The 21,206-nt window shown below is 41.1% G+C and overlaps 2 protein-coding genes across 6 annotated transcripts; one reads left to right on the top strand and one right to left on the bottom strand.

The window, feature by feature from the left end:
- Positions 1 to 1,655: 1,655 nt before the first annotated feature.
- tspy (testis specific protein Y-linked) lies at positions 1,656 to 8,357 on the bottom strand. 2 transcript variants are annotated; one of them, XM_051424778.1, is made up of 8 exons: positions 6,963 to 8,357; positions 6,786 to 6,863; positions 6,573 to 6,684; positions 5,469 to 5,623; positions 4,341 to 4,417; positions 3,837 to 4,033; positions 3,426 to 3,473; positions 1,656 to 3,167 (listed from the first exon to the last, which is right to left on the bottom strand). In XM_051424778.1, exons 1-8 carry the CDS (start codon positions 7,926 to 7,928, stop codon positions 3,130 to 3,132), a joined length of 1,671 nt encoding a protein of 556 aa, XP_051280738.1. In that variant the 5' UTR covers positions 7,929 to 8,357; the 3' UTR covers positions 1,656 to 3,129. The 2 variants fall into 2 exon arrangements, with proteins under 2 accessions (XP_051280738.1, XP_051280739.1); XM_051424779.1 differs by lacking the exon at positions 3,426 to 3,473.
- A 92-nt stretch (positions 8,358 to 8,449) lies between these two features.
- Positions 8,450 to 20,159, top strand: si:ch211-167b20.8 (protein phosphatase 1 regulatory subunit 3A). Of its 4 annotated transcripts, none has more exons than XM_051424777.1 (5): positions 8,450 to 10,527; positions 13,876 to 13,922; positions 14,723 to 14,805; positions 15,136 to 15,162; positions 18,215 to 18,353. In XM_051424777.1, exons 1-4 carry the CDS (start codon positions 9,665 to 9,667, stop codon positions 15,160 to 15,162), a joined length of 1,020 nt encoding a protein of 339 aa, XP_051280737.1. In that variant the 5' UTR covers positions 8,450 to 9,664; the 3' UTR covers positions 18,215 to 18,353. The 4 variants fall into 4 exon arrangements, with proteins under 4 accessions (XP_051280737.1, XP_051280736.1, XP_051280735.1 ...); XM_051424776.1 differs by having other exon boundaries at positions 14,720 to 14,805; XM_051424775.1 differs by lacking the exon at positions 15,136 to 15,162 and having other exon boundaries at positions 18,215 to 20,159.
- The last annotated feature ends 1,047 nt before the right edge of the window (positions 20,160 to 21,206 follow it).

Below are 21,206 nucleotides of genomic sequence, written 5' to 3'. Positions count from 1 at the left end.
CTATTCATCTGTCTGGTGTGATCGTGGCTCTCTGTAACTGGGCCTAGGCGTGAGTATGCACTCTGTGATCTCCCAGATAAGAGTCATCCATCTGCTGTGTGTATCTGTCAGGGCCCAGGCAGCTCCGCTTATCACTGCACTCATCCATTTCCCTCAATCATACTCACTCTATTCTCTATTTTTTTCTTTATCCCTCTCTGTTTTTCCCTCTGCACAGTTCAAATACTGTGCTTTATCTTGATTAGCTGACAAGCAGACAATCATGCATACGTGCACCGGGCTGTTGAAAACCTGTAAGTATGCAGGTGACGTGTGGCTTCTGCAAATATGCATGCATGCATGGAAGTGCATAAAAGAATGCAAGCTTTCACAAACAAGCCTAGGTGCGTGTATGTGCAGAAACACACACACGCACAGGTAGTTGGTATTCAGGGGCCTTACCTCAACCTATCAGATTACTCACTATAGATGTGCCTCAGAGAGCACCACAAGCCCTTTTCTTGTACACTTCGCAGGAGAAAATATCCTTCTCAGCATCAATCACACAGATGAAGAATGAGCCGCTGTGTGTTATCTTTTCATTTTTCGGTCTACAGTGAATCAGTCTGAGTAACAGATTCCGCCGAACTACTTTGTGAAACGTGAGAACATGAAGCAGCATGACAAGATGATTTGTGTACAGTAGCAACACCGGCTCAACCCAGGGGAGTGTAGTTTACACTGGAGAATCCATTTAGGCCTTTGCCACCCTACACATAACAAAGGCTTCACAGACAACCCTCAGACCACAAAGCAGCCCGAGGATGGCTTTGTTGTCCCAGCAATCTGTACTTAGTTTGTCACGATCAATATTGTAGGAACCAACCACATTATTAATTCATAGTCATAAAAACATGTTGTGCTCCGAGGGGGGCTGAATAAAGCTGCTTCAAAGAGGAGGCAAACACTGTGTTTCACATGGGATCATTTCATGGGGTATAACGTGTTTCCATCATCAGTATTAATAGTATATGCCCTCCTAGGCTGCATACCCTGGGTGCTGCTGGGCCTACAGCAGGACAGGTTTTTGCCGGTGGAATATTTATAGCTGTGCATTAAAAGTGGAATCAAGGGTTTAAGTGTACCATTGCAACACCGCTGCTGCTCCTTTGTCTGGGCCTGTCCAAAAATGTCTTGCCCGGGGCTATTTGCAGTGCTACATTCAAAATGTCAGATATCACACACTGCCGTCACATCAAAGATGGAATACATTAAAGAACAGCTGTATCTCAGTGGGTTTTGTTTGATTCTTCTCTTCAAGAAGAACATGTTGCAGCCAAGCATATCAGGGAGGTGAGTTTCATATAAATAAGTCACACGTGGAAGCTTTATTAGGGGTTTTTAGGACTTGAGACGGTTGAGTGAAAGCAAGATTGAACTATTTACCACTTATGCACATCTAAAGGCTTAAATACTGGCATCAAAGTGCTAATTGATATACTTTATTTACCCACAACCAAAATTAAGTGTAACAGATGTGAGGATAATCTGAACCACACTGCCATCTTGTGGTTCTATTATGCACAAACTCCAGTTCGGAGTGTGCAGAAAATACTAATAAATGTAGTTTTGTTGTAGAATTTGACTGTGTATGTAAACCACAACAGACGGCAAAGTGAAACAACTGCCTATTTTATTAGGTCTGAGTCAAAAGGTGGACATTTATCTTTAAGCAAACAAAATGAACCAAAGCAACAAACAAGAAGGTATCTTTAAACTACAGTGTTCTATAAAACACAGCACACAAAATATAACTTTCTGATCATGTTTAGGAAAAAACTCCAGATTATTTGATAAATTCATCCATGGATCAAACACGTGTACTTGTCTTATCCAAAAGACAATGCTGAAATATTATTTACAAGTCATTGCTAAGAAAAGTAAGCAAATACAAATACTAATTTTGTTACAGTTCACCCCATAATGTTGCTGTGAATTTTAACATTTACTGACACTGTGCACAGAAAAAGCCTTGTAAGTAATGTAATCATCCTGTCTTACATTTCATGCTCGCAGGCGTGCCATGATCTGGACATGTAGAAAAACAATAATAAATATCATCTTTTCAAAAAAGAAGATAACACAAATCTTAAAACACATTACATGAAAAGAAATCTTAAATGTTTTAGAAAGCAAATTAAGTTAAAATCTAAAGAAAAGAAAGTACAAAACTCAGCTACTTATTGTAGGAGTGTGTTACAAAAATGTAGGAATCCACAGAAACACTGGTCAAACTACACCATGATTTTAAACATCAGAGATGGTTTACAGATCGTTACAGGGGTGGACGTTGGTGTGCAACAAGACTGAACATATAGATGAAGAAGGAGAAACACAGGTAGCATATTAAAACAATATTTGTTCCTATTTACTACAGTAGAGTACACGTTTCCTTATACACAGCCAACAATAACCAGAGAGTGAAAATGTCTGAAAATCAGTAATGTTCTTTCAATAAAACTACCACCATGATCATCCCTGAGAACAAATTTTGGTTCAGTACTGAGTGCATCTGAAATGTACTGTGATGATATCAATTTAGCTTCTGACATGTTTGTCTTGTCACGTCAATTCTTAAAAAAAAGAAAGAAAAGAAAAAGCCAAAACTTTGCCTTGAAATGACCACTAATAATGCCACTGTAGGTTTTCTGCAGTATACGTTTGAAGAATTTGCAATGCGGATTTTAATGCCGACAAGTAGCGGGAGTCAGAATCTCACCGACACGCGTGTAGGCCGTCGTATGACGTTCCTCATTAAATGGAGGAACACTACTTTGTATGAACTGGTTTAGAAAAAAACATTTTGCAAAAAGTGAATTAGAGAACATCAGAATACACAGTACCGACTGTATAAAATAGAGGGAAAACATGCTGCCTTGGCTTTATTATTATAGTTAACCCTGATTTTTAAATGTTTCTATGTATTTTTAGGTATAAAACAACAAAAACTGATATTCTGTGCATAAAATGACAATAAATTGCTCTGGTACTCTTCGCCCCGACCTAGGCATCCACTTCATCTTCCTGGTTTCTGGTCCCTCGATGACTGGTCTTCATCGACATACACCATGTCTTCCTCTTTACTTCTTTTCAGGCATCCTCCTCTTCCTGCTCACTGTCATCAGAGCCTACGGGACAAAAGACAGTTATAATTTCAAGGGATCCATGCTGATATGAAATATGATTGTAATTACACCCCAAAAAACACAATTAAGCATTAATGCTCAGCCAGATTGTAAAATAAAAAGCGGCAAAAGTAGGAAGTATGAAAAACTAGATGAACCTCCACCCAATAGATTCCCGACCCCGCCCCACTTTCCCCACACTGATTGTTTGTTGTGGTAGTGGGTGAAATTGCAACGCTGCTGTTAAGAGTGGTGTCTTACCGTCAATCACAATTTCTCCACCATCATCCTCCTCCTCTGGGCTCTCATCTGAGGAGGAGATATTTCCTGTCTATTCAGTTTAGCCTGTATTACCCAGACGTTTCTATTACAGCTATAACACAAGCCAGTGAACTTGATGCTAACAAGCCCTTGGCCTCTCACTCACAACATGAACAACAGCAAGCACTGTGGATTTCAAAACACAGAATCATTTTACAACAGCAATCCGCTGACATCCTTTCCTAAAATATGCTAAAAATTAAAACATACAAATAATTTTTTTTAAAAATCTAATTTAATGTGAAAAGTGTATCTGCATGACTATTTATAAATAACTGGTCGCTGTGGTCTGACCAGCCGTGTGGACCGGTGGGATTTTAGCTGTCTTTAAAGTTCTACTTTAACACTGACCAGCGCTTGGCCCCCTCTCCTCCTCCTCCTCTTCCTCTTCTTCCTCCTCCTCTTCTTCATCCTCCTCCTCTTCCTCCTCCCTACTGTGGCCTTGTTCAGCTTCGGCTGCTTCCTCACCGGGCTCGTCGTCTGAGTCGGAGATCACCACACAATCATCTCCGTTACCGTTGTCAGCTGCTCTGGCCCCGCTGCCGCCACTGGTGAAAAGACACACAGACACACAGACACACACAGACACACACACAGACAGACACACAGACAGACACACACAGACAGACACACACACACGTACTTTTATGTTAACAGTGCACAGTCGGTATGCATCCCACCTGGTCTCAACAAAAAAAAGATAATAAATTCCGGAAACTGTTAAACACATGAACTATAATTTCAAGGCCCTGGGGCTGAGGATATTTCTAGAATTTATAGCTTAATAAGTGGTTTGCCCACTGACTACACGTTACACTGTATGCATCTGTGGGTTGAATACACATGTGTTTTTACCTGCCGTTCTCCCGCGGTTCCCAGAGTGGAGTGAGGTAGTATCTCAGAGGGTCTCTGTACAGATCGTCCTTAAGTATCTAAACACCAGCACAGATCATCAGGTCATTTCAATACATTTCAATTCAATATGTTTAGATCTGTGTGCTCTTTAAAATGTTTAAATACACAACACACAGTCCTGCTTATTTGAGACAATGGTGTCATCATTGATCAGTTCAAAAATCACTTATTTTTTCTGATGGCAGAAATCTGAATGTATGCATATCCCTTAATTATTTTAGTTAATCGTAAACTGGCAAGAAAGTTGAATAAATGAAGAATAAATGGCATTTTGTTAAATCATTCAGACCACACAACTGGCACATAGTTATTATTATGTTATGATTATTGGTTGTCTGCTGGGATAAAATATTACAGAATTATTATAACACTGAAAAACAGATGCAGGCTCGCTGTTCTGAGTCACCACAGCAGTTTCCCTTTTTAAAAAATGGGTCAAATCTTCAAAAAGGTTTATTCCATGCCATCTTAAAAAGGGAAACTTCAGTATTCTACAACCTGGACCGTATTTTCTTGTTACTAATGGAGACAACAATTTTTGAAATTGGTGCAGTTATTGAGCGAGAGTGCTGCAGCCAGCAGGTTTGACCTGACGTGTTAAATCAACAAAGTCTCGCAATAACACAAACAAACTACCTAATCGAGGCAGCGGTAGACAAAGAACTCCTGCGCTCTGCCAAGGAAAATCACTGTTTTTGTCTGGTGACTTTAAACAGAGCGACACATCGGCTGTTTCTGGTTAAACAAAATTGATCTTAGGTGCATCTCTGTAGGGTCCTTTCTTAATGTTGTCAGACACTTCTAACAATCTGAGTCAGTGGGAACAACAAGTGGACATACAATGATGGTGTGCAATTGCCCAGGATTACACTGCAACCCTTTTCACAGCTGCCGGTTGTTAAGTACTGGACCAATTGAAAAATAATTGTTATCCCCATTAGTCACTTAGACACACAAAAAAATGGCAAAATAGGGTGCAGGTTAAAAAATACCAACGTTTCCCTTTAATGATCTCTCTGTGCTACTATCATGAACCGTCTGTCAGTATGAAGATGCAATCAGCAGTACCTGTGCTACATCATCTTGCCCTGGGTTGCTATGGTCACTGAACCAGCTGAAAAAGGTCTGGTAGACCCCACGCGACGACTTCCTGGGTTCGCTGTGGGCCGTCAGGTTCTGTCCACGATGCCACAGGATGGGGTTGGAGAATGACATGGGAGACCCTGAAACATGAGCAGCCAGCGTTAGAAGGTGATCCAGAGTTTGATATTCATGTAAATTTTAGGTAGCCTCAAAATACGATCAATACTGAGCTTTAGATGTTACGTACAATCGGAGAACGCTCAGTCACTTTGGTAGATGAAGATTTCTTTGAACCACTCAAAATATAAAACAAACCTCTGTTTTATATTACAAATAGCTGCTTGACATGACGTTTGTGTGATGAACTTTTCCAATGGTACAACAACAGCTAATTCACAGCCCTGCCCCAGTCAAATTTGGGAAATACAATATTTTGGCTGCAACTGTCAGACCTATTATCTATAGAAGATTTTGAGGCAATCATTTGTTCAGGTGTTGTATTGCATTGTTTTCAGAAGTGTTATAGTCTGACCATCTATATTTATATACTTTAAAATAAGGAGTTTCTTCCTTCAGGCTGTGAGACTGTTTAATTCATCCTCAGCACTCTATTATATAAAAGTTTTTTTCTATTTATTTCTATGACTTGTTGACTTTGACTTGAGTTTCTGTGTACATTTACCTTTCCATTTCCCAACCTAAATGTCATTATACAACCCTGCCTTGTAAAATGAACAATAAAATAACCATGTATCCTTGTATAAGAGAAAACAAACAACTACAATAGCGTCACACTTCAACTGGGCGGCAGCAGTGTTCGGTTATTGCGGGTGTGAAGTTCACAAGTCTGTTGAACTTTCGTCTGTGGTTTTGTGGCTATGTACTCGTTACTTTCAGCACTTTATTGGCAGTTGTTCCAGAGAATGTGTTGCTATGTCTTTTTATTCCAAAGTATGACTGTATGAATGTCTCCTGGTTGAAATGTAATGTTTGTAATGTTCAGATTGGTTTGCCATTTTCTGACTGAGACACTTGTATGACAACTACGCCTCGACTCAATCACCACATACTTTTTTTTTTTTTTTTTACCTCTCAACCCGAGGTGCAGCTCTTTCATGATGATGTTGTTCTGGAAGTACGGGTTCCGTCTGAAGTGGAAACGGATCCTATAGCCTAGTTTATTATTCTTGAAGGACTCGATCTGAAAAATACATGAGGGAATGTCTCAATGATGCTACAAGGCGAATAAAACCAGAGCCAGGCTTTTGTAAGAACACACACACACACACCAACTCTTCCTACCTCGAGATCTGTCATGTAACTAAGAGCATCTTCATCAGTCTCGTCAATGTGAGCTGAGAGATGAGGATGGTTCAACAGCTGGCACATCAAAAGTTAAAGAAAAAAATAAGTGCTTATTTCAGTTACTCAAACACAACACAGGAATGGAGACATTTTTGCATTTTAAAAAAAGGATACAGCTGTCACCCAGAAGCCGGGGATAGTCTTCGCGATGGAGCTGCGCTGATCCAGATGTGGGCGCCGCTGACGACCAATCTTCAGGTCCAGCCGTTGGTGAAGCCGGGCGCTTTTCTTCTCCAGAGCTTCCAGTCTCATTTGTACCTGCGCCAGGAGGGCCACCGACTGCCTCATCTCCGGGGCCATCTTAACTGACACGATGGCACACTCCCCATCGTCATTGTCCTCATTGTCTGACGGGAAAGAGGAGCTCGGAGTGGAGGATGATCCAGACATGGATTCATCGCCTTCGTCTGCTTCTGGCATATCATCTGCATCTTCTTTGTCAGTACTATGCACAGATGTGGAGCTATCCGCAGCAGCTGCCTGTGTTTTCGAGCCGGCTCTGGAAGACTGGTGGCCCCCGCGTTGTTTGAATTTGCTCCCCGGTTTCACCTGTTTAACCTTTTCAGAAGAGCAAGGAGTCTCTTGACTGTCTTCCCCGTCTCCTCCTGTGAGACTGGCAAGTGCTTCAGCAGCTGCTATGGCTGCTGAGTCGGACTGGTCCAGAGGAGTTGAGGGACGCAGCTTTGTCCCCACTGTCTTCTCTGTGCCTTCCTTTGTGTCAGCAGATCCCGACGCATCTGAGGACTGTGGTTTGTCGGCGTTGCTGGCATCACGACCGTCAGCACTGGAGTTGTTGACAGGTAGTGTACTGGTGCCCTCCGTGCTGTCTGAACCCGGATCCGTTTGCACTGCAGCTGGGTCTTTCTCCCCATCTGTCGACTGGCCCACGCTCCCAGCTCCTTCTTTACTCTCAGCTTCACTGTGTTTGCAACTTTCCGAAGTAACACCCGCCTCATTTGACGCGTCGCTTACTTTCCTGGACTTGCTGGGGATCGTGCTGGCCTCATCGCGGTCCGGTGATGGACACCGTTTCCTCGATGCAGAGTCAGCGGACTGCTGGCAGCCCGTCAGTTCACTCATGCTAGCTAGCCAGCCAAACAGCTACCAAGCCAGGGAGCCCGCAAGCGCGACAAAAACAAACTCAAACGCGATCGACTGCGCCACTGAACTACTTTAGACGACCGTTGTGATTTTGCAACTCGTAAGGTAACCTACATTCTCAATGGAGCTGGAAGAGGAAGCAGATCTTGTGTTTCTCCGCGGCCTTTGCGTTCCGCTAAAAAAATTAGCGGGCTACTGCTAACGGCAGTTAGCTGACGTTACCCGATCCGTGTGTCCTCGCACTGACGGCTGCGCCACATCTTCACCAACAAAAAGTCCAACAAGCAGGACTGGGTCCAAACAATCAAACCTTCCCGTGCTGTATCGCCTTACGCGTCAATCCGCGTTATTTATATTAGTTTATGTTTGCATTACCCGTTAGCTTACTATCCTCGCACCGACGTGACAGAAAAACAATCCTCTGATTGGCTACGGCACGCCGCGCTAAAACCTCTCAGCCAATCAGCTACAAGGGTGTGTTTACACGGTAATCTATCTGTAGCAGGGGTCGTACTGCGCAGCCGCGAACGGTTGACGGTTGTCGTGAGATCTAACGTCAATTAATGTGAAATATGGTTTTTATTATAATCTGCTATACATAAAATAATGTCATTAGTACTTTTAGATTGACCTCTGAGCATGTGATATTAAAATGTAGGAACGTTTGTAATTAATCACGTGTGTCAAACCAGATGTAAACAATTCAGTGGACTCTAACAGAAGCACAAACTGAGCCCATAATAGGTCCCTAATCAGGTTTATACAGCTTGGTTGTTTTTTCCTCCTTGAAGTGGTTATATATTATATTATATATAGGCTTATATATCTTTAGTGAAGTGCTTAAATTACTTTTTTTTTTTTGGTAGTGCCATTAAATGAACTTGTGAAATGTTATTTCAGCACTTAGTTCTTGGGCAGAAACCTCAGGATGAGGTTAGGTCCTAATAGACCTCTGGCAATAAAACTATTTCCTATTAATTTGGTCTACCCCCCAAAAAAAGGTAAATTGTAGGAGGCCACATGTGTGGGATTATCTAACAACCACAGTATTAAAAGTGCACTAAAAACTAAAGTAAATTATTAATCATAGCCTTGGTTTGCAGCAGGGGTTGTTTGTTGTAACATAGATATGCATACGATAGAAATAAAATGAATTTCCTTTTAGGACATTTAACCATGGTGATGTAATAGACTCCATCCTGAAATAATTCCCACCTTTTAATACACTCATGCTGCCTATACATCAGTTTAAAAACTGTGCCATACCTTAGTATGGCCGATATGATATTACTTTAATATCCCATTTCCAGTAGTGGGCGTTTAGCCAGCCCGAACCAAACGGAACAAGGGGGAGTCGCAGGATTATACCAACTTAAAAGACACATTTGGGGCATGGAGAACCCGGTAGGTCAGTGCTATAATTAGAGGCTGCTCCTTCCGCGACAGCAGCCAAATTGCGATGCATAAAGCCATGTAAACCAGGGGATACACTATCACAAGGGCTGGCAGTAAAGACACGTTTTCCATGGGTGACATTTAACGCCACACGTTGACTGAGGAGGCTCTGTGCGTAACGCAGAGACAGCGCTGGATCTACACCGGCCACTGCTGCGCAAATCATGTGTATTTGGTAGTGTTTTTTTTTTGTTTTTTGAGACGCCATATGTAGCCTACTGTTCAGCGCAAAGCTTCCATGAGTGCACACCTCGGCAAAAATGTCTTTTTTAACCATACCAAGCCAAGAGGGCCTTTTTACCACGATTAAAACTGGCAAGGCAGGCGAGGAGGCAGATAGTAGGTCACGCATAGACGACGAGGATAATAATGATGATGATGATGAAGACGATGACACCGACGTCCACCTCATCCCAAGATGCTCCCCGGTACCCAGAAAGCGAGGTGCGTCCATCTACGATGAGACTGCTGAGTATATGCGGATCCACTTGGCGCTGTCTGCCGGAAAGAGAGTGTCATTCGCCGATACAACAGGTGGGGATCTGGTGGATGTGAAGGAATTCGTTGCCTTTGATTCGGACGAGGAAGAGGAGAACAGTACGAGGTGGGAGGAAGAGGAAGCAAAGTATCGAAAGCCAGAGCGAGAACCGACCTATCGTGTGCAGCCAGAGTTTAACGCGCCCAGCGACAGTGCCCTGCTGCAGGCTGTGCACACTAATAAAGTGGAGGTTGAGCAGATGTCTCCAGTAGAGAATGAGCCACTTGCCTTCAGTGGGGTAATACGAGTCCTGAACATCTCCTTCCACAAAGCAGTTTATATCAGATCGACCATGGACAACTGGGCTTCTTACTTTGATCACCCAGCAGATTATGTCCAGGGATCAAATGATGGGGACACTGATCAGTTCACCTTCAAGCTGTCTTTTGCACCCCCTTATATGACACACGGCTCCCGCATTGAATTTGTTGTTCGCTATGAAACCCCAGATGGCGATTATTGGGCTAATAACTCCTCTATGAATTATGTGGTAACTCTGCTCCTGTCCTATGAAGATGCTTCAGCTCAAACAAACATCGACATGCAGCAAAAGAGAGGTATCCTGAAACCTCCAAAAGATTACAGGTAAATCTCCGGTCACGTGTGCTTTCATGTGTCAGACACAGCTAGACCAAAGGACACAAATGTAACAGGTCATATGTGCAATATTTTGGCCTGGAAGTCCTTTGACCTCTGACCTATGCAGATGATCTGCTTACTGTTCGTAGTAAGACTCAATCTGCTTGAAGGTGTCCAACCTTCTAAACCTGAAAAAGCTCAAAGGCACACTAACGTCTGAATAATAAAAGCTTTCAGACCCATGTAAGCCTAACCTCTGCACAGGTTTCATATTAGCCATCAAACCATAAAAAGAGAGAGATGTAAACAAAGTCACAAAAGCACCAAACAGTGGGGTTGTGCAACAGCTGCAGAGCTCCAGTTGCCTACTAATTCCCTTTGAGGTTTTGTGCAACGGGCATTCAGCTTTATTCAGTAGTTCTGCCCGGAGACTGCATTCAGCATAATAAGAAGTCAAATCTTAAGTTAAATCAGGATGTTAATAACCACAGACCCACTGTTTGTTCCACAGGGAGAGCTCATGTGTGAGTATCAAAGCAAGTCTTCATAGAGTTTGTTTATGGCTGGTTTTGCTCTTTACACTCTTCCCTCTGCAGTGACGGATAGAACGAGTTTTGGAGAGAGTACACACCCCCTTCAGAATGCCAATCATCCAGTGGTGTGTGCGGGCGATCAAAATAGGCAAAGGGCAGGTGTCGTTTTCAGGCCTGACGTTTCCCCGCATTAAATTTACCTCTGACCTTTTCTATCAGAGTCATAGGGGAGCAGAGCAATTTCAATGGAGCAGATTGGCTTCTTTGCCCCATGCAGTTGGGAGACTGGCACACAAACCCTTTCTTCCCCACTTTTTTACTCCATGAAAGTCAACTAATCCCAGAGAGGAAGATTTAAATGCCTGTTTTATTGTTACAGCAACATGAAAGTGTATGATGAATCTCACAAGTGCACAGGGACGGAGACAGAAGACAGCAGGAAAGATCCCCCTAGCTTATAAGCATCCATAAAAGGAGAAAACAGGGTATAAACTGATGTAGCTGTCATGTAGGTCTTCTCCGCTGTAGCTATTTAGAAGTAGGACAGGGCCAGATGGGTTGTTAGGGATGGATGAGTCACTGATTGAAAAGGAGGAGTTTGGGGAGTAGAAACTGTACCAGCACCCCCACCATAGCAACCATTATAGATTCATTAGGTGCTTTGAAGTTCGCTGATAATTGGATTTTAACACTTTAACAAGACGGTCAGAGGGAGGGAAGGTTACTATGAAACAAGTCTAGACGTATGGTGGTTACTTACTGCTTACTACATCCTTACTGTATGTTAATATCAAGTACACATGCAGTAGGTTTGAGGAAAGCCTACTTCTGCTTTAGTTTATATTTAACTGAAGTGTATCCACCTTAGGTAAATATAGATATTAAACATTAAGGCAATACAGCAGATAGTGAGTAGTGAGACTAGAGCAGGAACGATGCTGTTTTTCTATTTCAATGCCTCCATGATCGCCAAATGATAAGGTTGCTGTGTTTCACCTCAGTCTTTAATCTTTTTTTTTTGCATCAACTTGCTGCTTAGTCAGTGTAAAGTTTTGCAACATAACCCGGCCAAATGGATAGGCTCAGATAAGGCTCGATTAGGGCTAGCAGAATGAAAAAAAAAAAAATCTTAGATCTTGCACAGATCTACAGGCTGCTCACGCAATGTTTTCTTTTGACACTTTTGGACTCAGGATCTCGATTTTTCTAAGGGTTTGGACCAGACATGTGCTTGAGTGTCCTGGGTCACAGTAAGGCCCAGTTTAGACCTTTTATTAACATGCACCCTGGGTGATCCAATCACAAGTGGACAGGTCTTAGTACAGGTGTGAATGTACCCAAGATGCACTGAGGACACCCTGAGATACGATCGCTCAGACCACATTCTGGGCCGCATGTGACCACATTCTTTTAGCTGTGTGAACGCAATGTGTCCCGGGCCGCATTGAATGCTATGTCAACCATGACATTTCAACCTTCAAAATGCATACTGAAATGTTTTATGTCTGCTCCTTTCGGAAGTCAGTAAGTTCATGTTTGTAATTATAGTTGAAGATATGATGATAGGATGATTTTCTTGTCATAATAGAGCCTGATAACTTAAAATAAACTGGGTGCGCAGAGCTTAGCAATCGACGACTTCACATCACACGGCATGTATAATGCAAAGATCTTTGTCGGATCTCTATCAGATTTTAAATCAGCCCAGCTGATATAAAACTGGTAGCGCAATAAGCACAAGGAGTATGAACATCCTGCCAGGTTATCCCAACTCTATTTGTGCAGCTCCTGTCACATGCCCATCACACTTCTTGACCTTTATTTAATTTGGCATCCTCTGCAGGACTCTTGGCAATGTTGCACCCCACCCACCCTGCCTCAAGTGCCTTCTTATAGAAAACATTTCTGCCTCATTGTTTTGCAGATGATTCAATGATCAGCTCTCTCATAAGTTTATAAATATTTATCTGATGTAACCACCTGACATGGGACGTGGATTATATGTAATTGAGAATATCCAAATATATACATTTAGCTGAAATAGTCCAATGTTTCCTCCAATAATTACTGTCTCACCCCAATTACATTTGATACATCAACTTCAATGTAGAAATATGACCTCTGCTGGCTTATATTATCCTTGCACTTTTCAGTGACCCTCATCCTCAGTCCAAATGATCTCACTCAGTTAATTTCCCACCTTGCCATCTATTTTAACAAAAAGTATAATGAGATGGGTCATCGCTGAGGTTTTTGGCTTTAAAACACTCTCTGGTTAAGCAGCTCAGAAACACAACTGTCCAAAATGTACAACAGTACGAAGAGATACTCAGCCACGTTCAATTAAAATAGCCAATTCAGCACAGTACCAGCTGAACTGCGTCAGCAAATATTACGCCTAATTATCCAGAACAGGTGTTGATGATGGTGTATGAACTCCTCCTTCTGCCATTTTAAATGTACCTTAAGTACGTTTTTCTACACATTAAATATTATTTTAATAGTCAATCTCGGGATCCAAATTGGTGTCCTTCCTTTTTCAGACATTGCCTTGGTATTTGTCAGCTGATTCAGAAGCTGACGTTATAGCCCAAAATTAGTCTTAATGGACTAGTGTGCAGGATTTAGTGGCATCTGGCGGTCATCTTGTAGATTGCAACAATTTGAATATAGCTTAGCTTTCCAAGCATGTATGAGAAACTACAGTAGAAAAAAAATATCTGTATGACATTTGGCTGTCTGTTTTAAAGAGTGTACTACTGAATAGTTTTGTCTTGTTTTTCTGTTGTTTTATAACCCAAATGTCTCTCTTTTCTTTCAGTATGAATGATGATTTTGATTCAGAGGATGAGCAAGAAAAGGAAGAAGGTACAGTGTGAATAGTATGACAGCTGTTATCACTATTGACTGATTCACTATCTTAGAAAAAGAAGACATAATTAAGCATGAATATAAAGGCTAATTATAAATGCTGGTTATCACACAGGATAAAGAATGAATGAGTTTACTTAAAGCAGCACTCAAGTGCAAGTATTACACATCCATAAAAGTGGCGTATTCACAAGAGACAGATTAAAAAATGACAGGTAGAAACGGATGCAACAGATTCTGAGATGTACTGACAGTATAATCCAGCTTCAGAAATGCTACATCCTACATTTCCCACAGTGTAGCTCAGTAGTGTCTTTCATAAGACTTCTCTCTTCTTCTTCTTCTCCTGCTTCTTTCTAACCCCACAGACTCCAGTACGTACTGCAGCCTTTCTGTGATCAAAGTCTTAAATCTGGGATGACCTGGATGAGTTCATCAGGAGTATTATTTTTCCAAATTTTAGAAAGATCTGACCTGGGGCACAGAAGACATTACACAAATGTATTCCTGTGTGGAGTGCCCCTTTAATTGCTTATCTACTGTAGATAAAAAATGATGATTAAATAAGTCGAGTCAAGTTTATCTACAAAGCAAGTTTAAAAACAACCAAAGCTGACCTAAGTGCTGCACAAATTAAAGTGAATGGCACAAAAGTAGCGAATGGAATGACATCAGTAGCAAGAAGTAGTAAAAATAACAACAATAAATGGCAATTATAATAATAAATAATAATTGCTTTTGTCTCTATTCAGACTAATCAGACTCTCACAGTGTAATTATCTATTTTACATCAGCAGAAGAAGCAGGGACCTCCAAGTCAGGACTTGTCAGGCCAACCGCTGTCTGCCCGGTCATCATACAGCCGGAGATTGACGTAGAGGTAAGGGTGAAAAATAGAACGGAATAAATTGTTAACCAACAGGAGGGTGCATCAGGGTTATCCTCTTCATGAGCTTTCTATGACCTACAAAAGTCAAAATTGTCCATTAGAACTTGCCAACAGAGGACACAGATTTAGCAAATAACTTTTGGATTATGTTCAAATGATCTTGATTTGCATGCAGTTGTTGACACATTCCCATTTAACAGGTAAGCAGGCTAAGTGCTTTATCCCTTTATGCGAGTCATGTGTCTAATAAAACATAACAAACATTTCTGTTCAACTTTTAAAGCTCATCATCAATGGCTTGGTTGTTTATATTGTTCACAGCTCATTGAAGCTTCAGCAACAACTTAGGTAACGTCTCGCTTCTCACCGCTGTAGCACGAGTACTGTATGCTATTTTCCTTGTCAGCTTCTTATTGTAGTCATACCATGATGCATGCTGTTCATGTTTTTGCACCTTTTGATTTTGTACCCATTTAATTTGAATTCATGTCTTTTCAGTTTTAAGTGATTCAGATCACTAATATTTGTTCAGACCATGTGTAATCATGTAATACCCTGAATGCTGTTGTCAAGGTGTTTATATTGATTTATTTGTATTGAAATGTCAGCGAAACTCATTTTAGACCACGCACACTGTTGCACAATCGCTGTGACCCCGGTGCTATCTCAAAGGAAAGGGTTTTTTTGCCATGAGTTAGCAAATGATGAAGATTGATACTACTCCCACATCTGTCAGTTAAATATGAAGCAAAGCAGGAGAAATAGCTAGCCAATGGTAAAAAATACACCAACCCACACCTCTGCAGCTTACTAATTAACAGCCAAAGTTGTGTTTTTTCTACGTGCCGGACTATTTCGTAGAGCAGTGACTTCCTAGAGCCTCTTCTTTCACAGTTGTTATGCTAAGCTAAGCTAACAGTTTGCTATTTAATGAGCAGACATCGGAGCGGTATTGTTCTTCTTGTCTAACTCTTGGCAAAGAAACAAATAAGCGCATGTCCCAAAATGTCAGACTATTCCTTTAAATGTTGCGTCACCACCCATGCTCAGTGCAACAATGTAGGTCCCTTTTATCTTGGTTTTTGTTACAGTAAAATGGTGGAAGAGACGACTGTTGAGCTGCTTAAAACTTTAAACTTTAAAAGATTGCCAGGGGTCCTACATTAGCATTTTGGTAAGCAAAAGTTGATTTTGGAACAGCTCCATACATAAAACATATCAGACTTCTGTATTTCAGAAGAAGAGGAAGTTACAGCCAGTCAGCGTAACACAGATTAAACAACCTCGGACAACATAACATGATAACATGTGATCTTGTATTAATGTTTTACTGATATATCTGTTAGGCATGTACTCATCCACCTCATCTTAATGTTTGTTTTACATCAGTATTCACATGCATGTTGTTTCCCTTTGGTTGAGCATTAGAATTAAAGGTGAACCAGTCAACTACTGTATGAACATCAGCTCCTTCCAATTGGTAAATGTTTTCCTTACTTCATACGTCATCCAGAATCTAATTCAGGGGTATTCAAGGGTTAAACATTCAAACTTCATGACAAATTAATTCTCAAAGTTTTATGTAATAATCTTCAAGTGAAATGTTGTCAGTTTAATTGCCAGGATCCACAGTCTTAATGGTTCACGTGCTGAGCATTCAGTTGTGCACAAAAGATGGTTTCCCTTCAGCTTTTTACTCATTTTGTGGAGCTATAAAGTCATTTCTTAATAGACTTTTCTCTGAGATTTACATAAAGTGCTCTCTTAAGACAAGCTGTAAACTTGAGACATATTTGGCATAAATTTATGAAGCAAATAACAAAAATTGCAGCATACAAAATCGTACATGTAAGTTTTACTCCGTGCTGTTTTAATGATGTTTTGCCCTCAAAAAGGATCCCAGGTCACAGCTGGATTTTCGTCTGGAAACACGAGAATAACATGATCTTAACATATTCATTTATATCTAACACATGCTCCGTCTTAGCCTTTCTGTTATCTGTGTTTTATGTGTCTTGCTCTTGCACTTGTTCTCCTGGGTGCTGTTTTTGTTATGTCTTTTTGTTTGATATTGTTCTGATTTCATTTTCATTTGACCTTGGATGTTTGTCACAGCCACTTCTCGTTTCTAGATTATTAGTTATTTTTGAAAATGAAAATAAGGTTTATTCAGGAATGACTTTAGGTCAAACAACCTCCGCACCCCTCAGTTCAATATGTGAAATTGTGTACATAGGGGTAAACTTCAGTTCAGTTCAGCTCAGTTCAGATCTTTATTGACCCTCAAGGGGAAATTTGATTTCCAGTAAAGGGCAAAAACACAAACACAACATACAAAGGGACATTAGTCACAACAGTTACAGCAAACAGCATTGGTTTGTTAAAACCATTGGAATGGTAGTCTCGATAAAGTGCTGCTGAGCTGTGCAGTCAATGTTCAGTGCAAGTTAAACGCATTAACTGCCCTTGGAACAAAGGCACATTTTAAACCTGTGTCTCCACCCAGAAGGGAGAAGAACAAATTCCTCAGGGAGTGGGTGATCAGAGCTGGCTAAGATCGACTGTGCCTTTCACAAAACTTGTCTGATATCTGCTAAAGAAAGATGCTGTGTGCCAATTATTTTTCTGGCAACTTGTTTTGCACTGTGAGGTTCCCATACCAAAAAAATACTACAACAGAACCTGACTTACAGGTTTATAAAATAAAGCCATTAGTGAAGTCTCTGCAGGCCCTTTCTGCAGATAGCAGATGTGTTGAGATCATAGTTCAACTTGTCGATCACTGTTCCCAGGTACTTGTAGCTCTCAACCGTCTCAACAAGTGAGCCCCTAATTATTGTTGGGAAGGTTGAGTGGGATGTTTTCCTGAAGGTGATGGCCATGTTTTTTTTAGTTTTGTGAACATTTAACTTCAGGAAGTGGTTGTTGCACCATTAAACAAAGTCATTAAGACTTGGCCTGTGATCTGCCTCTCCATCTTGGAGCAAACTGATCAAAACAGTGTCATCTGCGAACTTCCCGAAGATGCCTGTCATCGTAGCTACTTCTACAGTGATTTAGTATATTATAAGAATTGCATTGATCTCATTTTTTTCTCCTTTGGATGCACATGCTATATGTAAGTATCTTGGGACTATCTCTATCTGAACATTAGAATGTACTTTTTTGCCAATCATTTTTGAAAAAAAGATCAATCCCATCATACTGCTGCTCCTGTTTTGTTTGCATTTCCTCACAATCACAATGTCAGCATGGGTTCCATCTCACAGAAAAGCATTAGTATGCAGTAAAATGCTTTTCCTCTCTCTGTGTGCAATGTTAAATGTAGAATACAAATCTTTCCCCTTTGTCTTTATACTCTCCTAGCTGTCACTGTTGTCTCACTGTTTTACTTTAACAGATTGCAGTTCACCCATCTGGTCCCCCTGTCCCACCCAACCAAGAGCTTCCATCTGTTGATGGCACACTGTCCGCTCACACTGTATCCCCAGGTGAACAATTCCCTTGTATGTCATCCGAAACCACACTTCAGACTAATTCATCCTTTGTACTCTGTGCCAGCGAATCAGTCCAGCCAAATAAGTCACAGGCTTTACCCAGACTCCACTGTGAATTAGGCAACCAAACGTCAGAGCAGCCCACAGACAGTAGTCCCTCTGCACTGCTGCCTGCTTCAACTCCTTCTCTACAACAAGAGTCAAGGCCGAGATCAGACAGCTCCCAGGCTGGCGCAGAGGAAATCCCTCCCTCAGAGGCCCCATGCGTGCATCTTCCAACCACAGAGACAAATCTGTTGCCAGCAACAGGAGAGGACGGATCGACCGACAGCCCAGCCAGTCGTTCTTGTCTTGAACTGCCTGCTGAGTGTGTCTCTGCCCCCAATGTGACTCAGGGCTTTGAGCAAGACGTTGCAGTGGGGTTGAGTGAACTTGCTGCAGGAATATCAGAAGATTCCACCATGTCTGCAACACATCATGAAGGCAGCAAACCTGCAGTCCTGTCTCCTGTGGCTGAGAGTGAGGCGTCTCTGGGAGCAGAAGGTGAAGCTCCACCATCACCCAAACTCACAGAGAACCCCTCAGTGAGTGCAGGTATCACTGAAGTGAGCCAAAACTTAGCTCCTCAGTCTGCTGATGCTCCCCAGATTTCCCCTGACACATTATTAGAGAATCTACCAAACACATTGTCAGAGGTTTCCGAGCTCCAGTCTGAGCATAACGTCAACAGGAATCTGATGTCATCCGTCATCTTTCTGAGTGGAGTTGTCTCCCTCTCGATAGTGTTGCAGGAACCCAGTGCCCTCTTCTTAATTGGACTGCTTTTGGTCTTGCGCCGTTTGTGATTATGCCATTCTGTTCGGATCTTAAGTGCCTTTTCATGATTCCAAAATAAGCCAACAAGTGAAAAAAAAAAAAAAAAAAAAACACTCTCCTGTTGAAGTTGATGTCACTGTGTGAGTTTTTTCTTTTTAGATTAATATAGATGTTCATCTAATGAAAGACATATTGCGTACAATTTATGAGTATTTCCATCCAAAGTCCAATGCAAGGGGAAATTAATTATACAAATACTGATGATATTTTCATGCATTCTGTCAAACAAGTGTTAACTAATAGAAAAGTAGTCGATTGTTTTCCCATTTCTACAACAACATTGTGATCACTCTAATACTGAAGCATATATTACCAGAGATGTTTTGTAAGTGGTCTGTAATTACTTATTTCTTGTCATGTGGAGATGTGTATGTGGTGTTATATTCTGATTTATTCAATCAGTCCTGTAATGCACTTGTTTTTTTGTTTTTTTGATTGTTGATGTAGTTGAGGTTGTTGTCTAAGCACACTGCCATGAATTTAACTTTTGTGAATTCCATGTGTTATGTCTTTATTAAAGGACAAAAAAAACATTACCATAGTTGGATACTAAAGAGACTTGTTATACAAATGGTATTTTGTTTACAAAATGCAAAAGCAAGACATGGTTGTGTGAAGTATTTTGCCTTAATGCCAAAAAAAAGAATAACTGATGACCTTTTGTGAACATCAGTTTGAAATAGATGCTACTTGAGGGACAAAACAAGTGAGAAAATGTCCAGTGTGAAATGTGAAAGAGATATTTTATCATTAAAGAGCACCGGTGTCCTCAACGTCTCCTCACTATTGCACAGAAGTCTTCCTGTTGATTCTTGCTAGTAAACCCATATTGTTGTTGTTGCACAACACAGAATTTTAAAGGACTTGTTTGACAACCTCACAGACAGACTGAAGCATTGAATGACATGTTTGAAGTGATGAAAATGTTTGCTTTTTGCAGTGTATTTCCATTAAACATGGTCTTATACCCTGTCCTGCTTTGAGTCTTTATTTCTTTTTCTTTTCATCCACTCTGCAAAAGAAAAGAAAAAATCTCAGTTTCATGCACAGTAATGACACTGCAGTGCGGAGCAGAAAATTCGGAGAGACTGACAGACACACCACAAAAATAACATCAGAGCCTTTAGTGCCTCTGTCTCTGGAGCGCATTCAGCTTTGCTTGAAGTGGAAATACACAGACAGCAACCTGAGCTGCAGATAGAAGCCAAAGGTCACGCATTGCACTGAAGTCACGGTGTCATGCTAGAGTACAGCACACACTGGCCATTATAAGCTGAGATCAGTGTGTGAAGGTTGACAATTCTCGGGAAACCTCCTCAGATGCTGCATGATGAGATGTCACAGGCTATTTCTGATAACAGTCGTGGTACGCGGATATCTTTTATACATTATCTTTATTCTCTGAGCCTTTAAGAGTTATATAAACCACTTCAGTGTTTTCCTGCTGCTGTATCTCATGTATTAACTTTATTAACTTCAAACCCACAAACGTCCTTGGATGTCAGGTATGCTTTGGATTATGTGGATTACGTATTTGGCCTTAAAACAAAATTATTAATCAGAGCACACTTGCATTTCATGGACTTTCATTCTGGGGAAAAAGGGTGGGAGTGATTAATTTGTGTGATGGTCACATAGCTTGAGTGTGGAATGTATTAAAAATTTAAGCAGACTTATAACTGACCCAAGGAGGATAATCAGTGTGAATTCTACCACAGACATTCACTTTGAAATAATTAATGCCTTTTTAAGCAATACACCACAGAAAGCCGTGTTAAGCAACGATTTAAAAAAAAGGTTCTGTGGGTGTTGTGACATAATTACTAAACAGCAGTTTAAGGGGGGCATTTTTTCTTTTCTTTCTTACCCAGTGTGATTTCACTCAGTGGGGAAGTTTAGCCTGTTCAAATGGAGCTGTTTCATCACAAGAAACAGCTTTTTACTTAAATAACATCTTTGACAGCAAAATCCCTCAAGACAAGACAAATCTTGTTTTCCATAATACCTCTCCTTCAACAT

Source organism: Dicentrarchus labrax, unplaced genomic scaffold (genome assembly GCF_905237075.1).
Source record: "Dicentrarchus labrax unplaced genomic scaffold, dlabrax2021, whole genome shotgun sequence".
NCBI lineage: Eukaryota > Metazoa > Chordata > Actinopteri > Moronidae > Dicentrarchus > Dicentrarchus labrax.
This window is presented reverse-complemented; position numbering and strand designations above follow the sequence as displayed.

What these genes read in the sequence shown, in the direction of transcription:
- tspy (XM_051424778.1), bottom strand. Translation starts at nt 7,928, where the DNA reads ATGAGTGAACTGACGGGCTGCCAGCAGTCCGCTGACTCTGCATCGAGG. An exon ending in CCGGCTTCTGGGTGACAGCT is followed by an intron (nt 6,864 to 6,962) that starts GTATCCTTTTTT and finishes TTGATGTGCCAG; the next exon opens with CTGTTGAACCATCCTCATCT. An exon ending in GGCAAGATGATGTAGCACAG is followed by an intron (nt 4,418 to 5,468) that starts GTACTGCTGATT and finishes GCTGGTGTTTAG; the next exon opens with ATACTTAAGGACGATCTGTA.
- si:ch211-167b20.8 (XM_051424774.1), top strand. Translation starts at nt 9,665, where the DNA reads ATGTCTTTTTTAACCATACCAAGCCAAGAGGGCCTTTTTACCACGATT. An exon ending in AAACCTCCAAAAGATTACAG is followed by an intron (nt 10,528 to 13,875) that starts GTAAATCTCCGG and finishes CTTTTCTTTCAG; the next exon opens with TATGAATGATGATTTTGATT. An exon ending in TGAGCAAGAAAAGGAAGAAG is followed by an intron (nt 13,923 to 14,719) that starts GTACAGTGTGAA and finishes ATTTTACATCAG; the next exon opens with CAGAAGAAGCAGGGACCTCC.